The sequence below is a fragment of the Vigna radiata genome, chromosome 7 (assembly GCF_000741045.1).
Source record: "Vigna radiata var. radiata cultivar VC1973A chromosome 7, Vradiata_ver6, whole genome shotgun sequence".
Classification (NCBI taxonomy): Eukaryota; Viridiplantae; Streptophyta; class Magnoliopsida; order Fabales; family Fabaceae; genus Vigna; species Vigna radiata.
In genome coordinates, this window is record NC_028357.1 from 53228584 (window position 1) to 53247556 (window position 18973).

At 30.6% G+C, this 18973-nt stretch overlaps 2 protein-coding genes across 8 annotated transcripts; both read right to left on the reverse strand.

Moving 5' to 3' along the window:
* Positions 1-1780: 1780 nt before the first annotated feature.
* On the reverse strand, positions 1781-3946 carry LOC106766933. Of its 7 annotated transcripts, none has more exons than XM_014651725.2 (3): positions 3859-3946; positions 3486-3575; positions 1781-2891 (listed from the first exon to the last, which is right to left on the reverse strand). In XM_014651725.2, exons 2-3 carry the CDS (start codon positions 3545-3547, stop codon positions 1922-1924), a joined length of 1032 nt encoding a protein of 343 aa, XP_014507211.1. In that variant the 5' UTR covers positions 3548-3575; positions 3859-3946; the 3' UTR covers positions 1781-1921. The 7 variants fall into 7 exon arrangements, with proteins under 7 accessions (XP_014507211.1, XP_014507210.1, XP_014507209.1 ...); XM_014651724.2 differs by having other exon boundaries at positions 3855-3939; XM_014651723.2 differs by having other exon boundaries at positions 3486-3629; positions 3855-3914.
* A 2828-nt stretch (positions 3947-6774) lies between these two features.
* Positions 6775-14416, reverse strand: LOC106768894 (dynamin-related protein 5A). Its single transcript, XM_014654270.2, has 16 exons — positions 14105-14416; positions 13958-14021; positions 13767-13874; positions 13492-13593; positions 13347-13397; positions 13178-13239; positions 12836-12926; positions 10863-10927; positions 10165-10359; positions 9959-10078; positions 9651-9721; positions 9320-9545; positions 8940-8990; positions 7652-7880; positions 7400-7539; positions 6775-7069 (listed from the first exon to the last, which is right to left on the reverse strand). The coding sequence occupies exons 1-16, from the start codon at positions 14231-14233 to the stop codon at positions 6941-6943; spliced, it is 1833 nt and encodes a 610-aa protein (XP_014509756.1). The 5' UTR covers positions 14234-14416; the 3' UTR covers positions 6775-6940.
* Positions 14417-18973: the final 4557 nt, after the last annotated feature.

An 18973-nucleotide genomic window follows, 5' to 3' on the forward strand; every position in this document is an offset into this window, starting at 1 on the left:
TCGAATTAAGTGAATTTGCTTACGATTAATTCTCGAATTACTTCATAGACTACTTTGACAATCGTTTCTTACATGTTGGGATAGTTTGAAATTAAAAATTAGTCATCTTCTTTTGTTAATGCGTGTTGTGATATTGTCGCTCTTTACAATTTTTACGATGATCTGTAAAATGTGTTCATTACACTATCATTTTATTCTATAAAAAAATATTTATTATTATTTTCAAATAATAATAATAATAATAAAATTTTAATAAAAAAACTTTATTTTTTGGTTATGTGACCGGACATTGAATAGTGATGATATATTATTTTGATCACAATATCTCTTAAACATTTTTTAATCATCCTTGACGGTAGAAAAAAAAAAGTATCCTTCTTTCAAATGGGACTCGTATTGAAAGCAATTTTTTTAACAATATTGATGGTAAAAGAGTTCAAAAGGTTAACGACCAAATTTAAGGGAAAAAAAATTGCAAGGACTAAAAAAAGACTTTAAATTTCAAAAAACAAAATTTACATTTAAGTAAAAAATTTATATATAAGCAATAATTATATTTAATTCCATTATTCAATAATTCAAGGAATAACTTTTTTTTTTTTTAAATGTGACTTACAATATTAATGCATATTGACTTAATAACATCATATTCTTTGATATATTTAAAATTTCTACATTTATCTGACATTATTTTTATTTTTTTAAAATACAAAAGATTATATTTTTATAACTATATTATATATATATATATATATATATATATATATATATATATATATATATATATATATATATATATATTACAATTATTTATATTTTAAATATATCATAACAGAGAACATCAAATAAGGCTAAAAGATAAGTATGACGTAAACCCTCGTTATAATATCAATATCTTGATCTTAAAGTTGCTATCATTAACTGTTGATCTGTTAAACTTTCTCCTAGAACAAGTTCATTAACCACTTGAGATTAACCTCTCAAAACCTTCAATTAATTTTTAAAAGGTTATTTATAAGAGAAAATAAGTGTTATATCAATTTAAGTTCAAAAATTATTCATCCACGTCAACTATACCTATATATCGTATCTTGAATAATGTGATGGACCAAAGAGATATTGTTGTATGTGAAAATATGTGAAAACAAACCATGCAAATCTCACATGGACATATTAAAATATATGGTATTTAACCTTGAGTATATGGTCAATTGATTCATGAATTCAAATTACAAAAATTTGAGTTCTACGTGTTGGAGTTTTTACACTGAAATAAATTGGGAAGATTCATTATTATTATTATGTATAAGTTGATCACATAAAATCCTTAACATCTTTTTCGATATTAAACATTAATGTTCATAACTACTTATTTTTCTAATATACTGTTCTTGTTGGAAGTTCTAACAATAGTTGAAAAGGTTAAGGATTATCTCGAGGCTGACAAGTATTTCACTCATTTCTGCTAAAAAAAATGTTCAAACTTTTACAGTTATATTCTGATATTCTGTTATAGCATGCCTGGTACATACATGGGGCTATGTATTTCCAGAGCCCCGTTGATCTGAAATAAAAAGTAAGACAGAAGTAGACGAGGTAGGATTATGTCTGAGTTATTCATTAAGACAAACCTTGGTGTGATACTTAACCCTTTTTTGGTAAGGTTCAGATATTTTGTATATTTTGAGGTTATATCATGTTGTTATGTGATAAGAGAAGCAGTGGTTCCTGATATGATCATAACACGGAAAAATAAGTGAATGAGAAAAAGGTTTTCCAGAAGATGGTTAATTCATTAAAACTCTTTAAATAACACAAGAGGGAGAGACGATTGATAACAAATACATAATACTGAGATCTCTGAATGGGGTTAGAAAATTAACTTACATGTTACATGTATCACAATAGATATGTACAGGAACTACGTGTACTTGTAGAGCTTGTGTTCTAGCTGCAAGTCAGCTTTCCACCATTGGTGAATACCATGAGCTTCTTTAAAATCGCGAGAAGGGGTAACGTTTAATGTCAGAGAAGCTGAAGGAATGAGATGGAGAGGTTCAGATTCCTTTCCAAATGCACTCATCAATAGGCCACCCAGTGAATTTTGAGTTGCTAACCTTTCAATGACTCCTGCTCCAATGTCATTCATTTTTCTTCTGTGTTCAAAGTACCCAATATATTCCGAGCAGATATGATCACATGGATTCACAAACAAACCTGGAACCCAGGCAGCCAGAGCAGCAAATGGATCAACAGATAAATCCTTGGGCTGCTTGGCTTGCATAGCAAAGGCGAGTCCAGCAGTTATCACACTGCCCGCAAATCGAATCCCATGTTTCACTCTCTCATCCTTGATTCTCTCAATTGGAGCAGATACAAATGGTGGGTTGAAAAGAAAAGATTCAATAAATATGCCATTTTTGGCCATTGTTTTCCCAGTCAGCATTGCCATTGCTGATCCTAGGGAGTGTCCAGCCAACCAAACATTTGAATCACCTACAGTTTCTATCATGTTTCGGACAGCCTGAATAGCTATTTCAGAGCGAGAAGTTTGATGAAGGCCCTGTTTGATGAAGTGGATATCCAACTCAACATCACGCGAAACTGAGTGTGATTTGGTTAGAGTTCCTCTAAAGGCAATCACATAACGTGGACTTCTATATAAAGTATCATTCTGCTGAGAATTTGAAGGCCTGAACTCATATATTGCTCCAAAGAGAGACGAATCAACATCGTCTACAAGCGGACGGAGCAGCTGAAATTGGAAGAATTTCCACCAAGGAGGTGCAAGGGCCTCTGAACCTTCCCGTTTTTCTTGCCTATCCCTTTCTAGAATGTAAACACCTTGGACCAAACTAGCAGCAACTGTCATCCGATGATTCGAGTTATCCCTGAGTTAGATGGTACACTATTTTGTATGAGCCAGATATGTCAAATACACAAATCATAGCATACAACTACTGAGTTCATAAGAATTTTCAATATTGAAGCTCCATGGAAAAGGTATATCCTATGTGTATTAGGCTTTTAATACACGCAGTCTAATAAAGAAAAACAGGTATCTGAAAAATTTCATGGTCATAGTTCCATGACGAATCTTCTTGGTAAAGACAGGGAATAAATGGCCAAGGCTTTTTGGGTTCCAAGACTGTGACTGTGGCAGCATCAACCATACCCAACGAAACCACAATCTCATACCTAAAGTGTAAAACCATATTGTATTAGTTTCACAGTGGGGTCATACTCATTGTAAATTGATCTATTATGTTGAATTTCAAATTACAGGGGCAATTTACGATTAAGAAAAGAAAAATTCGAACTTTGTGCATTGCCTCCACCAAACACATCCGTCCCTCTCATCAAGTATAATCACGAAATTGATAATCGTATTAGACATCAGAAATCAGTGGTGAATAAGAAATGTAGACAGAAACCACCGAAAAATAATTAATTGAAGCAGAATATTTAGTTTGATAAGATCTTACCAGAAGACATTAGTCAGATGCAAAGGTCCTGAGAGGTCAAAAGATTCCCTCTCAGATGCCATGGGTTCCTTCTAATTGCAACTCAAGAAACTATCAGAAAAGAAAGTATCAAGTATCTGTCAGGAAATCAAGCAATTAATTGCCCTGCATCAGGATATTCAATAAAGTCAAATCCATGGTATTTTTTAGAATATTGTTCATGGATAAGAACAGTTTAATGTTGGAGAAGATAAAACAATTGCATTTTACACGAATACTGCGGCGCATTCCGCACTGAAGATTCTATAAATGAAGATTTAAAATTCAAATGAAGATGAAGCATATTCGCATCTAAGCCAAGAAATCTGAAATGGAAAAAGTGATCGTTACCCACGGTTTGCCAATTTCAGGAATTCTGCTTCGATCGAAATCCGGGCCCAACCAACTCTACTTATTTAGAACAGTTTTGTTTCACGACGTGGGAATTAGATTGGAAAATGATATTTTGACACCAATTTTTGACACTATTTTGACACCGTACATGTGTCAAAACGTGGTTGGATAATTTCAAATTAAAAATAGCTGAGACAAGGGTATATTTGGAAGAAAAAAACCAAAGTTTTTCTTTTAATTTGAAATTGTCCAACCATATTTTGACACGTGTGCGGTGTCAAAATGGTGTCAAAAAATTAGTGTCAAAATATCATTTTCCAATTAGATTACAGTTTTAGAACAATAACTGTATACATAAAATATCTATATCTTCTTCTATTAATAAAAATTCCGACAATATCTAAATTTTTCATGATTACTTTTTTATAAAAAATAATTTAATAATTATTGTAATGATACATTTTGTGTTATAATAATAAAAAAAAGAGTGAATGTTTTCACTGGTCTATAAATAAATAAATAAATAAAAGTGAAGGAAACCTATTAATAGTTAGAATGTTTTAAAATATCAATTTGGAATAGTTTTGATATTGTTAACTAAATTATCTAATTTTGTAAATTAACTAATTATTTAGTTCTCTAAAATGGCAGCTCCACATCTCTAAGCCTGTGTTCGTTTCTAGGTAATTTACTATTTAAGCTGATTTGCACAGATGGATTGAAGAATGAAATGGTGTTTGTTTAGAGGGAATTGCGAGTAATTAATTGCAACGATTTACAGGATAGATACTTTTTTATCACCCGGTGATATGCAGAGATTTGAAAGGATTTAATATGAAATTCCATCTTTGCCCTCTTCTAATCTGATAATTTTCAATTTTGCAGTATGAAAATATAACTTACCGGATTAATTTCAAGTAAAAATATTTATTCCAAAATAGTGTTTGATGAATTTTAAGAATCTAATGAACCAAAATTTCAAACAACGAACCTGCAAGCATTAAATAATAATAATAATAATTATAAAATTTTAAAATTTAATTTTTATTTTTTTCTTTCTTTATAGTAAATTTTAATATTATGTATAATATTATAATAATCAGGGGCATTTTGGTAATCTTTAATTTCTACCAATTAAACTATTTTTTTAAATTTATCACATCAATCAAATCCTACACTAATTCTCATAAATTTTACTCTCAAATCCACTCTCAATTACTCACAAATCCACTCAAAAAAACAAAAAAAAAATTATCCTCAACTCAAATCCATTCAAATCATCTCCCAAATCATCTCCTTCCCATCACTACAAAAGAACACACCCTAAACTTTCACACACAAACGACAATTCACTTTCTTCCACGGATGATGTGATAATAGCTTTTTCTTAGATAAGAGAGTAATATAACCATTATTTCCAGATTAAGTAATTTTATTTAAACTTAAAAGTTATAAAAACATTTATCAGCATCTACAAGTATTCACGAATATTTTTTTGTATGGATATCAACACGATATACGTAATTAGACAGGTAATTAAACGGATCTTGTTAGGCAGTTCGAAATTATGCATTATTCATACCCGATCTATCCAATTATCATTCCTATTCTCACTAAATATGGATGACTTCACATGATTTTCACAGAGACTAATTTATTTGTCATCCCCATACACTATTTTATTTTATTTGTTTTATGATTCTATTATTTAATTTACTTTCATTTATGTATAAATTCATATTCATGTCCTTTAATTTATTTTTTATGTGGATTTTTTTTATTAATTTATACTTATGTTATTTAATGTATTGTAAGTTATGTATTTATGTCTTTATTAATTTGTACTTATGTAACTTAATTTAATTTCAGACATTCTTTATTAATTTATTTTTATTTTATTTATTATTAATTATGTAGTAAGTGGTCCTTACATTTTATGACATATTTATATTATTTAATTATCTCTTACTATTTTTATTTTTCTTAATATTTTGTATTTGTTCTGGTTATATACTATTACTTTTATTGATTAACATGTTTTATTTAATTTATTTTCTGTAATATACTTATTCTTTTATTAGTTCATGTTCTTATTATTATTCAATTACTTTTACTTTTATTTTATTTATATTTTTGTTATTTAATGTATTTGTAATGATATATTGGTCCATTTTTTAGTTCTTTTGTATAAAATTATTCAGTTCACGTTTATTTAACTATTAAAGCTTTTACGCTAATTATTATTATTGTTTTTTATTTTTGTATTATTTTATTCTAAACATTATCCCTTTTATAAATCAAGAAATAAAGAATATTTATTGCACAGTAAATAATTGAAATTAAAAACTAATTGTTTTATTTTTTTTCTTTTCATTCTTTCCTAATATGATTATTCTAATAAATAACTCACATTCCTTAATCCAATTGTAAAGATTAATTATTCATTAAAATCATTAGAATTCCAGGAAAATAAATGGATGAAAGGTGAAAATAAAGTAAGGTAATTCTAATGCATAAATATATAATAAGAAGTTTAACTTACACTAAACATTAAGGAATATTTAATACTTAAAATAGTCATTAAATACATCATTATGTTAAAATCAACATCAGTTTATTAATAAATGCCTTAGCAAATAAATAAATAAATAAATATAGAACTTATTTATAGTTATAGATAATTTTCTTATGATACAATTTTTAATGTATACCAATTAACACATATCATTATATAACTTACATAAAATATCACAACATTCAATAACTTAATATAAACTATAATTTTAATTAATCATCCGGGGAATTAAAAATATATATTACCTTTATTGTATAAATAAAATTTTATAAAAAACAATAAGATATAATATGATTTATACTTTAATATTTTAAGAAAAATGAAAGATTTATAATCACCATATATAACCCAAAAAAAAAAATCAATTTTCTCCTTTTCCATAATAGTCGTCTCATCTATCTAAGATGACAATAGAAATGGACCAGATGACAATAAAAAATGAATATTGAACTGGAAATAGCAAAACCACTAACTCTAGCTTTCGTACAAACGTGATGAAGATACATATCTACTTGGACCAAGCAACCGCATCTATTTCAGCTTGTGCACTCCGGTATAACTCTAGTCTCTTTGCAAGAGCAGTACGTCGTTCCATAATTGCAGGATCCTCATTCAGCAAGGAGGACAAACGCTTGGTCTTGAGAAAACGAATTATGCAAACCGTCAATACTTAAATTTATTTAGCCAATATCAAATGACAACTTTTTATCAAGAAATCAAATAAACACTCTAAATGATCAAAATTAAAAATTAATGATCACGTAACCATTGGTTAGAGCTATTGACTATTGCAGGAAATAAGAACTCTAAACATTGCCCATCCGGTCTTGCTTGAATGATTAAAATTAAATGATAAATGCACATGATTTTTTAAACAAGAATAAATATAGATCACTATATTCGGTAAAAATCAAGATTAAAAGAGAAATGTAACTCAAACTTTGGAAGAAAAACATTTTTTTCTTACCTCCATTTTGCCTAGGTCTGTGAAAAAGTGATCAAGTAAACTTCGTTTTGCCTCCCGCACTTGACAATAGACAATGGACTTGGGAATTGAATGCCTCAGTGTAGCACAGACCATATTAACATACGACAAAATTGTTGTTCCTGTTTATAAGTGAGTTAGTGGTCCATTTCAAACATAATGAGAAACATACACGTCAAACTACAAGTACAAAGAAGTAATATAACGAGTGAGAATGCAAAGAATAAAACTTACCGATTCGCCTTAGATATGAATCATTATATCTATCAAAAATTGAATGTGTGGGATTGCCGCCCTTATCAACATCTTGAGGAAGCTTCCGAAAGAAATCAACAGTCAGGTAGCCACATTCCATATCAACTAGCTGCAGTGTTGCTCTTTTGCTTTCGTCCCTCATTCTTTCAAGTGAATCAACAGCTGCAGCCCCAACCTCAACCCTGAGGCCAGGATACTGCTTCAAGTCCTGTAAATCAGTCAGGTTATGTATTAGCTGGGAAAATTGGGAATCCATAGAACTTGGATTAGCGGAACAAAAAGATTCAAACTACAGTATGTGTAAAGTAAAAGCGGGTAAAATTTCAGATCATAGTTTGATCATAAATAATCATAAAAGACATGAAAAGAACAAGAATTGAAGCCTGTCTGCATTACTTTGGAAATTCCAAAATAGATCAGCATTCACAAAACCCATACAAATTTCATCTAATAATGAAAGACAGGTTTATTATTATGTCAAAAATCATCATAATGGCCAAGTCTCTTGAAGTCATCTTCACTATCTATTGCAGGTTAATTTTTTTCACCAAACCATTTGAGAATTCGCAAAGCAAAATATAGAAAGGGTTAGATATCAATGCATGCCCTCAACTTCTAAACTGAAGCATTAAAAGGAAAGTTCTATCATCTTACAATTCGGTTATTATGTACTCTAGTGTAGTAAATATTGGTCGTTAAATGGACAACAAGGGAAAAAGAGGGGGAAGGGTGGAATAGTAGAAAACAGTATGTTAAGACAATGTGTACACAAAAATTGACGATTGTTACTGTGACAACTATTGAGAAAAAAGATGTCAAAAAATCAATTAAGGTGGTTTGAACTAGTGCAAAGAAAGCTACTAAAGACACGTGTGAGAAGAGTAGACTGCATGGTTTCTAAACCAGGAAACAGGTTGGTAGAGTGAGTGTAAGAAAGAAACTATTAAAAAGTATTACCAAGTGAATAATATCACATTAATTGTTTTTTAGATGAACCCAAAAGCGTCTTCTGACACATAGCTAACCTTCCCTATTGAAAGCTATTGTTATTGTTGAAAATGATATTAAAACATGAACTTTGTCACTGGAATGCTAGTGAAAACATCAGAGCACTAACAAGTACGACAACTTGTCACTCACATGTACAGCAGAAAAGTTAAATAAGTACTGCTAGGAACATGCTAAAGTTCACAATAGCTTTGTGAACATCGAATGAAGTTAAAAGAAATACTCCAGACATATTTAACACGTATAGCCAGGAACGTACCACAGTCTCACTGATAGCTTTGTGAACCAGGTCCTTTAGCAGGGCATGAACCTGGGAGCATTTAAAATGACACTTCAATGAGCATGAACAAATTAGCAAAAGATTCAAGTGGAATTTGTAAATAAATCAATCAAGAAAAAACCACACAATACAACAAAATATTAATTTTGAAAAATTCATCAACTTACAAACTTTTGGGAAGATTGAAATTCAATTCAAGGTTTTTAATGATTTAATCAAAAAAGAGGCTAATTTGTCAGCTAAGAACAATAAGTAAAAGGAGGCCCTTCAATTAATAAATTTTTTTATATCTAAATAAACTTCCATTGAGGAGTGATTATCAGCTACGAAAATTAGATGATTCACATATGAAATCATACAGCATCAACAGCTGCCTCAGCTGGGCCCCTAATAGTTATTAGAGAAGATTCAATGAGCCGGCGATATCCTTGTTCTGGAGCTATTAGATGAGGCTGGTATCCATCAGCTTCTGTAATAAGCTTCCTTATATTTTCCATCGAAAGCTGCTTATCAAACTGCAACCTTTTTAGAGCAGCAGGGAGCTGATTGTCAAAGACATTATAAATTTTATCACCTCCAGGCCGCCTGTAGTAGATTAGACAAATAATTGAAGTTAGTTTGAAACCAAAAATGAATGCAGCACGGAGATAATTTTGAAACAAAACTAGATTATGAAAATTAAACACATACACGCCATCAAGATGATCTTTAAATATTTGATCGAATGAGCGGCATATTTCCATGATTGAGTACAACTTTCCCTGCACGTGATGGGTAATGAGTCATTTAAAAATTTCAAACACTAAGCTAGAATGTCGGAAAATAGAGTGTCATGCTATCTTCATGTTACCACAGCGACCATGAATGAATAAATCGACTAACATATTGTGGGAATGGATATTTACAGCTTGTGCACAATGGCAGAAGTTTAGAAGGACAAAGCCTTTTGACCAATGAACTAACGAAATAACAATGGATTTTAAAAAGAGAAAACTTACCCCAGCATCAGCTGCAACAGGCTTTCCCAAACGAGTTAGTTCAGCTTCAAGTTCGGCTATTGTTTTGTTAATAAGAGATTGAATGCCAGGAATTTTGGACTTGATTACTGTTTCCAAGTGCTGAGACATAAAACAAGGAACTTTTAAGCACAAAAGCAATACATTTAAATATAAGTCAAACAATGCTACAAATCTTATCTTTATACCTTTGAGAGCATCTTTGCCAGATGCTCAGAACCCATTCTGTGTGCAAGGTGTTTATATTCAGGGGTACTATTGAAGTACTCACGTTCTCTACGCCTAGCAGCAATCATGTCAACATTCTTGTTTATGTCTTGTTGGGATCTATTCACAACACCAATCCAGGGAAACTTTAACCTATATGCTCTTCCTTCCAACATCTGAGAAAAAAATATATATGTGCCATACACATCAGTACTTATGAAGTAATGAGACTATGTTCAATTCTGTAGTAGAAAGAATATTTCAAATTGTAAAATCATAAGCCTAGTAGACACTACATTAGCTTCCTGATCAATATGAAACCATGACTAGAGTCCATCGAAATCAAATAGTTCTGTTAAAAGAATAAACATGAATTTGGTTTCAATCGAAACCAAGCTCATTTTTGTCAATTAAGGAAAGTCACAGTCAATTCTGGTGATTGATTGATAATTGGCACTCTTGCTGTTCCAGTAAAAGAAGGCCATTCTTGAGAAAGAAGGGAACTAGTAGAGCAGCATTTAGGGAGGGAGGTATAAAAATCTAAATATTTCATAGATGATCACAGCATTAAAAAAAATGTCTTCATGCACCTTTTCCATAGTTATGAGAATCCCTAATCTTGCAATTAATTATCACTGTGTCATTATATTGGTATTGATATAACAGTTGTTTGACTTACATCAACAGCATCAGTGCCCTTGTCCATAAGATCAATCTTTGTCAAAACTCCAATGGTCCTCTCCCCTAAAAATTTGAAATGAATAAACCAAGAATTAGAACAACTTACTTTCGTTAAGCTGATCACTTCAATATGACGCTTTTAACAATGAACAATTAAAACAATTAGAACCATGATGAGAATTTGGCCCTGCTGAAGTGAGGGGGCTCACTTCAAAGGATAATGTGTTATTGAAACAATTAATTTTCTTAATTGAATTGTGATAAATATATGCTGCCACAGTTATGATACTTTCCCTAATTTGAAATTTGATTTTGGAATGAAGTTTGAACAGTGGTGTGTTGTTATCATTTTATCTTTCCTAATTTGAAATTTGACTTTAGAATAAAGTTTGAATAGTGTTTGTAATCGTTGCAAATTTGATCTTTTATGTTTTGTTCAGCTAACTTAAAGTTAAAATAAATCTAATGGCAAGTTATATGTTTTAGGAATTACAAATTGGCTAAAGAATTGTTGGTACAAAGACAAACCTATTTTTAATAAGGATAATGATATTTAGACAACATTTTTTTTACAACATTTGAACATTGATTACATGTCAATATGTGATTGGTCAAAAATTACTCCATAATCAATAATAATAATCATAAACACTATTGAGGAGTAATTTTTGACCAATCACAGATTGACACGTAATCAATGTTCAAATATTGTCAAAAAAATGTTGTCTAAATATCATTATCCTTTTAATAAATCGTGGAATCATAAAACAGATAGTAGATTTTATTTTCCACAAAAGTATGCTATGTGTGTGTGTATCTTAATTGGATTTCATTTTAATTGAGACTAATTCAGCCAAGAAGATAAAGGGAAACACTTAAATTTTAATTGGATTTTGTTAATTGAAGCCCCATTCACCAAGAAAGTGAATAGTGTTGCATCTGAAAAAAAAAAGAAGGAGTGAATTTTAATCACGTTAATTTTTAATTGGTTGATGTTGCAGCTAACAACACACAGGTGACCTAGGTTTAGGTTTATTTGAATTGAATCCATTTATTTGAAAAGGTGAATGGGTGGCCAATTTAGATAAAACGGCAATCAAAACGATTTTACAATCTGACGATGCTAGGGATTTTACTACGATGCATAAGATCTAAATTGAAAATACTATGTAAAATTGTTGGATCTTACAATTTTTCAAGTTAAATCTCGATTTTAACTACAAAAGTTACAGATGTTCTTTACATGCTAGAAACTTTTAAAGTTGCACAAATGCTAACAAATGGATTTAAAATTTATTTTTTCCATTTTGTTTTATTATTGGTTTAAGCATAACTATGATTGAAAATATTGAATGACTAGAAATAGTGTTTACTTGGAGTTAGATTTAGCTGAAGATCATGAATCTAGACAAGTTGATGAGATTTCATGGGCAACTTGCTAACATAATGTCTAAAGCACTTAGAACATCAAGTTTGAAATTCATAGAGCTCAAACTTTCAAACTTGGCATTTCTATGTCAAATCACAAAGTTGAGTGTCAAAATTAAGATATTTTGGCGTATCTAAAATTAGATTTTATACTAAAGTGTAGACAGTTTTTTGTTATTTTTGCAGATTTAATCCTTGATGTTTTATTTTAGTTAGTTAATTTAAATTTAAAATAAATTGAATGGCAAATTAAATATTTTGAGAATTTCAAATAGATTGTAAGGCTATACATAGACATCCTCATTTATAAATTGCAATGGCTATTTCTGTTCGATTTTAATCTCTCTATTTTCTCTGCAAGTTACAATATTTTTATATTTATATTTTAAAAGATATTCCAAGACACACACACACATATAGCTGTATGATGAACAAATTATCGCATCGGTTATGAATACTCAATAACAAATGAAAAACTCCAACGAGTACATGCAACATGAAGAGTACTCAAAGATGAAAGAAAATGAAATATTTTGAAATTACCGGTAGGATCAACTTCACGGGAAATTTTAATTGCATCAGAAGTTGCGAGATCTTGATTGGCTGGTGAGATAGCCAAAATTATACAGTTTGGCTGCAAATTAAGATCAAATTCAGCATAGAATATTTCCCACATGGAAACATCTTTTCAAAAAATGTTTATTGTGAAGCTAAAAATCAGAAGAAAAAAATAAACACTAGCAAGATTTTTGCTTTCCAAGTAAAGTTTTTCAGATATGTAAAATGATGATTGTAAAAATCATATGTAAATTATGCTTGCTAACGATGTGTTCCTTACTTTCTTAAACGAGACATTTCCAATTACAGCATTATAATGAACCATACCTTCTCAATGTAGGAGCGAACCATATCCTCGATGTCTTTCACAATACTGTCCGGTTGCCCCTCTATATTTTTCGCAAAAAGATCAGTCAGTATGTTTTGCATCATAAAAATTAAGAACTCCCATAGCCGGTAATCATCGACAGTAAAGACATGTCAACTAGTTGCTTACCTACAGCTACTTTAGTAAGCCCGGGAAGATCAATGAGCGTCAAGTTAACAACTGCAATAGTCCAAGAGGTCGCTCAAAGTCAAACAAACGGATAGTGTGATTGATCTACTAAGCATTGTCACAGAAAAACAAAATTCAAACGCACCATTAGGTGAGTATATACTAAGATGAATCGGAACACTAGAAATTTGTTTGGTCCGTCCAGTCTCTCTATCAGTTTCATCTTGAATCTCCTTCCTCACAGCAACTACATAAATTAAAGATCATCATCACTAATAACAGTAATACATAAACTGAAGTCCATCAACAACATTAAATCAACCTTGGAGAGATGCTTATACATATAAACCATTTATTTATTTACGAGCAATAGCAAAAAATAAAGAGGTCGTGAATTGTAACTTGAGAATAGAAAAGTACCAAAATCGGTGAACCTCTTCCTCGGGAGGTGTAGGAACTCGGCGTACTCTCTGCTTCCCTCCTCAATCTTGTGAAGCTGCAAAACCAGCGGTCGCCGCGTAACAATCCCTGCAAGACGAATCGGACGAGTGAGTTTCAAATCAGAAGCATCGATTAAAGGAATACATAGAGAGAAGTGGAGCGACGATGACCTGATCCACGCGGTAAGAAATCTTTGCCGACCACGCTCTCCAAGACGGAGGACTTTCCTGAGCTCTGAAAGAGAAAGAAACACGATTCGTCATGATTCGTTGCTAGATGAGAAGAGAAGTGGATAAGAGAGACATCGGAAGTGTGACCTGGCCTCCGACAACGGCGATGGCGGGAAGAGAGTCCCACAGTGTGGGGAGTGCAGTGTTTTCTCCATGATCGCCTAAGGCGGTGCAAGCTCTCTGGATTTTGTTCACCAAAGAGATGAGATTCTCCATTCGGATCTATGAGATCTGTTAGCTGGATCGTATTCAGATCGCCGGTGACGGTTACGGAGAGAAGAGAGAGCGCGAGGATCCCGATTGGTGCTGTGTCGATTGTGGTTCGGGGGTTCGAAAGGGGAACGCGGAGTCTTTTTGTACGGGGTGTGGGTCTGGAATTTGGTTTGAAAAGGGACGTGATGCCAACGGGATACTATCTTTTACCGTCCTGTAATAATCTAATGGCAACGCATTTTACTGCTTAGTCGGTCGTTGTTTCCACTGCTAGATTCTTGTTCCGCTGTCCTCTAATGAACTATATAAACAGTAAAATATAAAGTAATATTATGAGATTTCGTTGTAAGAAAATATAGTGTTAAATAAATATAAAAGAATTATGTAGGTTAAAGTATTATTTTCTATTTAAAATAGATAAAAAGACGATAGATATGTTAAATATAATGAATAAATAAAATATAAGACTAAAAGGTAATATTTGGCTTAAAAGATACGTTATTTTAACGTTTACACGCACAAATAAAAGCACTTTTGTTTTATAAAATATGAATATAATATAATAAAGCAAAAAAATGTGAAGAAAGTAAGAATCTAACCGAAAAACTTGTCGAATATTATTAATCTATTGATATGTTGTCATGTTCCTGATTCAAATGTTGTGATTTTTTTGTTTTACAACTAAGGATTGAGATTTGAAACATTCAAACTTGTAAAGTGTGAAGTCCGCAGTGAGAAGAAATTTGATGGAGATGAGTATGAAAAAACTGAGAAACTAAGGTGAAACTAACAATAGAGAAGAAGTGTTAAAAGAAGAGAGAATAAAGTTGCAATGATTTGAATTTATGTGTAACGGTTACATGCCATGACCATAATTCCATTTAAACTTTTCATCTTTAAAATCTACATCAACATTAATTCATTTTCTCAAAGAAAATTCAGTGTATAGATAGACTAATCTTACATCCATATATTTGACAAAGCATTGAACAGTTCATTCAAACAAATGATATGTCCACCAACACATGTGAAACAAAATAAAAATATGAAATCTTGGACTTATATCTAATATATATATATATATATATATATATATATATATATATATATATATATATATATATATATACACACAAATATTATAATTTATGTATTTAATTTGATTTTCAATTATATTAATTTTGTTACATCTATTTATTTTTCAACCATTGTTATCCATTTTTATTTAGTGCAAAAGTTATTTCGTTTTAAGTTATTCTTTAACCATATATACATCTGTCAAGTTTAATTCAAACCAATTCACTTAAATCAATTCAAATTAATAATTTTTTATTAAACAACAATTTTTCATTCAATTGTTTTTTTTTCAATTATCTATAACTATGCATAAAAAGAGTACACCTCTTTATTATCCTCTTTTGTTTTTCCAAATTTACTCTCTAAATTACTAACTTTTAAATTTAATATTTATTTATAATAAAAAAAATCATTTTAGTAACTATTTTCTTGAATTCATGTAATTACTCGTTATAAAATAATTATTTACTCTTTTATCATTACTGTTTCTTCAAACTTAAATTTAAAAATTGCGTACTTACTGAGAAGCTTGTTTACGCTAGATTTTGTACTATAATTGTTAATTATAAATTCCTTTTTATTTTAACTTTAAACAATAAAATAATAATAGACTTAAATTATTTAACCATATATCGATAATCAGAATTCGACTCTGTAAAGACAATGTTGCCATTGCTTAGAGTAGGATAACCCATTTTAAAATATACATTCATCTTAAAAGTTAATTTATTTTTTAACTCATCATTATACATTATGAAACTGATATAATTCACAATATCCAAGCCTAAATTACAAATCTCTTCTCTCTCTCTCTCTCTCTCTCTCTCTCTCTCTCTCTCTCTCTCTCTCTCTCTCTCTCTNTCTCTCTCTCTCTCTCTCTCTCTCTCTCTCTCTCTCTCTCTCTCTCTCTTAAAAAACACATTTTATTTTGATTACACTATAATAAATATATAAAAGAAATTAAAATAAAATATCTTTAGATTATACTATAACCAAGAAGTCGTAATTATCAAATTTCAACTAGCTTCTCAAACAAAACCATTTTCAGAAGGCACCATGTTTTTTTCTCATAAACTCAATCCACAAACAAACTGTTGAATATGTAACAAAATTTCGAAAAATAAATTAAAAGAAATCAATGATTTTCTAGTTTGAGACAATAATTTTGCTTAGTCTAATTGCAATCTTCCAAATTCATGGTAACACAAGAGGAAATCACAAACTAACTATGGTTTAGAAACATAATGATATTGACTTAGTCTAATTTCAATCCAAAGCGCGTTGCTTAATTTCTCCATGACTCGTTCTTCCTATCACTTTCTAAGATACCGTGATTTGGTATTCAACAGAGACTGAAGAAGAAATCTAAGGAAAATAAGTCAATATAGTGTAAATTTTCCAAGTAAAAAACAGAACTTTGCCCAGCAAATTATGTAATAGCTTTTAATTTTCATCACGCGCTTAAAAAAGTTTGACCAATTTTGTGTCTTGGGTTCTTATGATGCAGTAGTTCACAAATAAAAGCTAGTCATTAATAAGAGGACAAGCACTATTATTTTCATAAAACAAATTTTTACAAACACTTTATATCTATTATTTTACTTTTTAATCTCTCATTTTCTTTTCAAAAATAAAAAGTTAATATTTTTAATGATTAAAATATTCCTAAGAAGGAGTTTTCCACTGGTAAAACATTTTCCTTAATACTAACATACCTTCTTATTCTTAATCTTTTGTTCCATAGTTCCATACAAAGTATAAAAGAAAAATATCCTTGTCTCGTTTCCAATGCACAAAAAAAATGCCACTAAGGTCATAAACGGTAGAAGTCGTGACAATAATCATATTTTAACAAAAATTTTTTACAATAAAATACGTGTCATTTTATTGATCTATTTAAATTTATATTTAAATAAATATTTAAAACGGATCAATCACAAAATAACATCTATCCATCATCAAAAAGTTCAAGGATTCAGTTTATATTGTGAAATTCCAAAAAAACCCTCGGTTGGACTATATTTATTGACCCTTTCAACAAGGAGAGTGTGGTCTTTTGAAGTTCGGTATGCAGAAGATGCACGAAAGAGAAACATACAATTTGACAGTCCATCACCTGAACTTGACTAATAACACTATAGATACTAAATTTCTTGGGAAGATAGGCATAGTTCTCTCTCATTGGCTAATGAAATTTGAAATGGAACTAAGAGGTTTTACTGTATATTTTCTTTGTATGCCCGTTTGACACTTCAAACTTGTGGAAGACAAATCCTAAAGTATGGTTATAAATTGAGTTTTTTGCCATGCCCCTTTTGCTCAGCATCACTAACCAAACAATCTAGACTCTTGTTTCCCATTTCTTCCTTCGTATGATTGGAAGCATGTTTGCATGCTTGGGTGGAAAAGTGTCACGTAGAAAAGCAAAAGTTGAGGCAGTGGAAGTGAGAAAAGGTGTTTACAGAGATGAGTCGAGAGAAAAAGAAAGTAGGAGGAAGAGGGTGAAGAAAAGTGTGCGGTTTGCAGAGGTAGAAGCGACGATCATGGGAGAAGAAAATGAAAAGGAGAGTAGTGACGAGGTGGTCGGAGAAAAAGAAGGAGTGAGAGTAAGGGTTAGATTGACAAAGGAAGAAGCTGCAAGGTTTCTCTCAAAATGCAACGAAGGGCCTCTTCAGTTCAAGGACGTTGCTCAGCAACTTCTCTTCATCCCTGTCGATCGTCTCTGCATTCAATCATCTCTCTACCATTGATTTCTTCATCTCTTCATTATTACAATTTTCTCCTTGTAAAAATAACTTCCATCTGTTAATACAGTTCTTTCTTTTTTTGCTTCATTTTCATCTCCACAAAACCAGACACAGTACTCAACAACTTACCTTCGTTTCTACAATTATACGGGAACTGCTCACCACATCATTTGTTTCATGTAATAAATAAATAATCAATATTAAAAATAAGTAATTCTCGGATGATTATTAATATTTGACGATCCTGCGTGATAATAAATTTATATCTGCATAATACTAGAGCATAAATACAGTTTATTAATGTGTACTTTTCAAAGAATTATTTTTGCATGATTTTGATGTTTAGGAAACTAAAAATACTACTCTTTTCTTTTTCCAGTAAATTACACTCATGCCATAAAATGAAAAAGGTTTCATCAGTTCCACATTTGCTATACCATTTTTGTGTGGCCTTTTTTTCGTGTACCTCTATAATTTCTAACTGCAACCCCTCAATTTTAATCTGACAATTTTATTTTTCTCAGATTTGGAGTCCAGATTACCTATCTTGAAAATTTTCCAAAATATGATTTCTGTAACAAAACTTTTAAAATAAGATTTTCAAAAAAGGAGCAAGCTTTTTGTTTCTAAATGAGAGGTAGGACATTGTTAGCTCATCAACGTTTTGGTATTAAGGTTGTCTCTCTCCTTTGTCTGTTTCGAGTAAAGAATGTTCTGAAAGTTACAAGCTGCTTAAGGTGTATCTGCAAAAAAACACTATGTTCCTTAAGTTAATAATAGGTGTCTGAACATAATAATATTAAACGAAGTAATGAATGTAATTAACTACGTAATCTTTTATTTATATATTATTTGTAATGAATTTTTATTTACTACCAACTTAATTAACATGTCTTAATATAATTATTTAGTTGATTTG

Excerpts from the sequence above, each read along its gene's own strand:
- LOC106766933 (XM_014651725.2), bottom strand. The coding sequence starts at position 3,547 with ATGGCATCTGAGAGGGAATCTTTTGACCTCTCAGGACCTTTGCATCTG. Across the intron at positions 2,892-3,485 it reads CATCTGACTAATGTCTTCTG|GGATAACTCGAATCATCGGA; the intron begins GTAAGATCTTAT and ends CATCTAACTCAG.
- LOC106768894 (XM_014654270.2), bottom strand. The coding sequence starts at position 14,233 with ATGGAGAATCTCATCTCTTTGGTGAACAAAATCCAGAGAGCTTGCACC. Across the intron at positions 13,398-13,491 it reads TAGTATATACTCACCTAATG|TTGTTAACTTGACGCTCATT; the intron begins GTGCGTTTGAAT and ends GGACTATTGCAG. Across the intron at positions 12,927-13,177 it reads TTCGCTCCTACATTGAGAAG|CCAAACTGTATAATTTTGGC; the intron begins GTATGGTTCATT and ends CTTAATTTGCAG.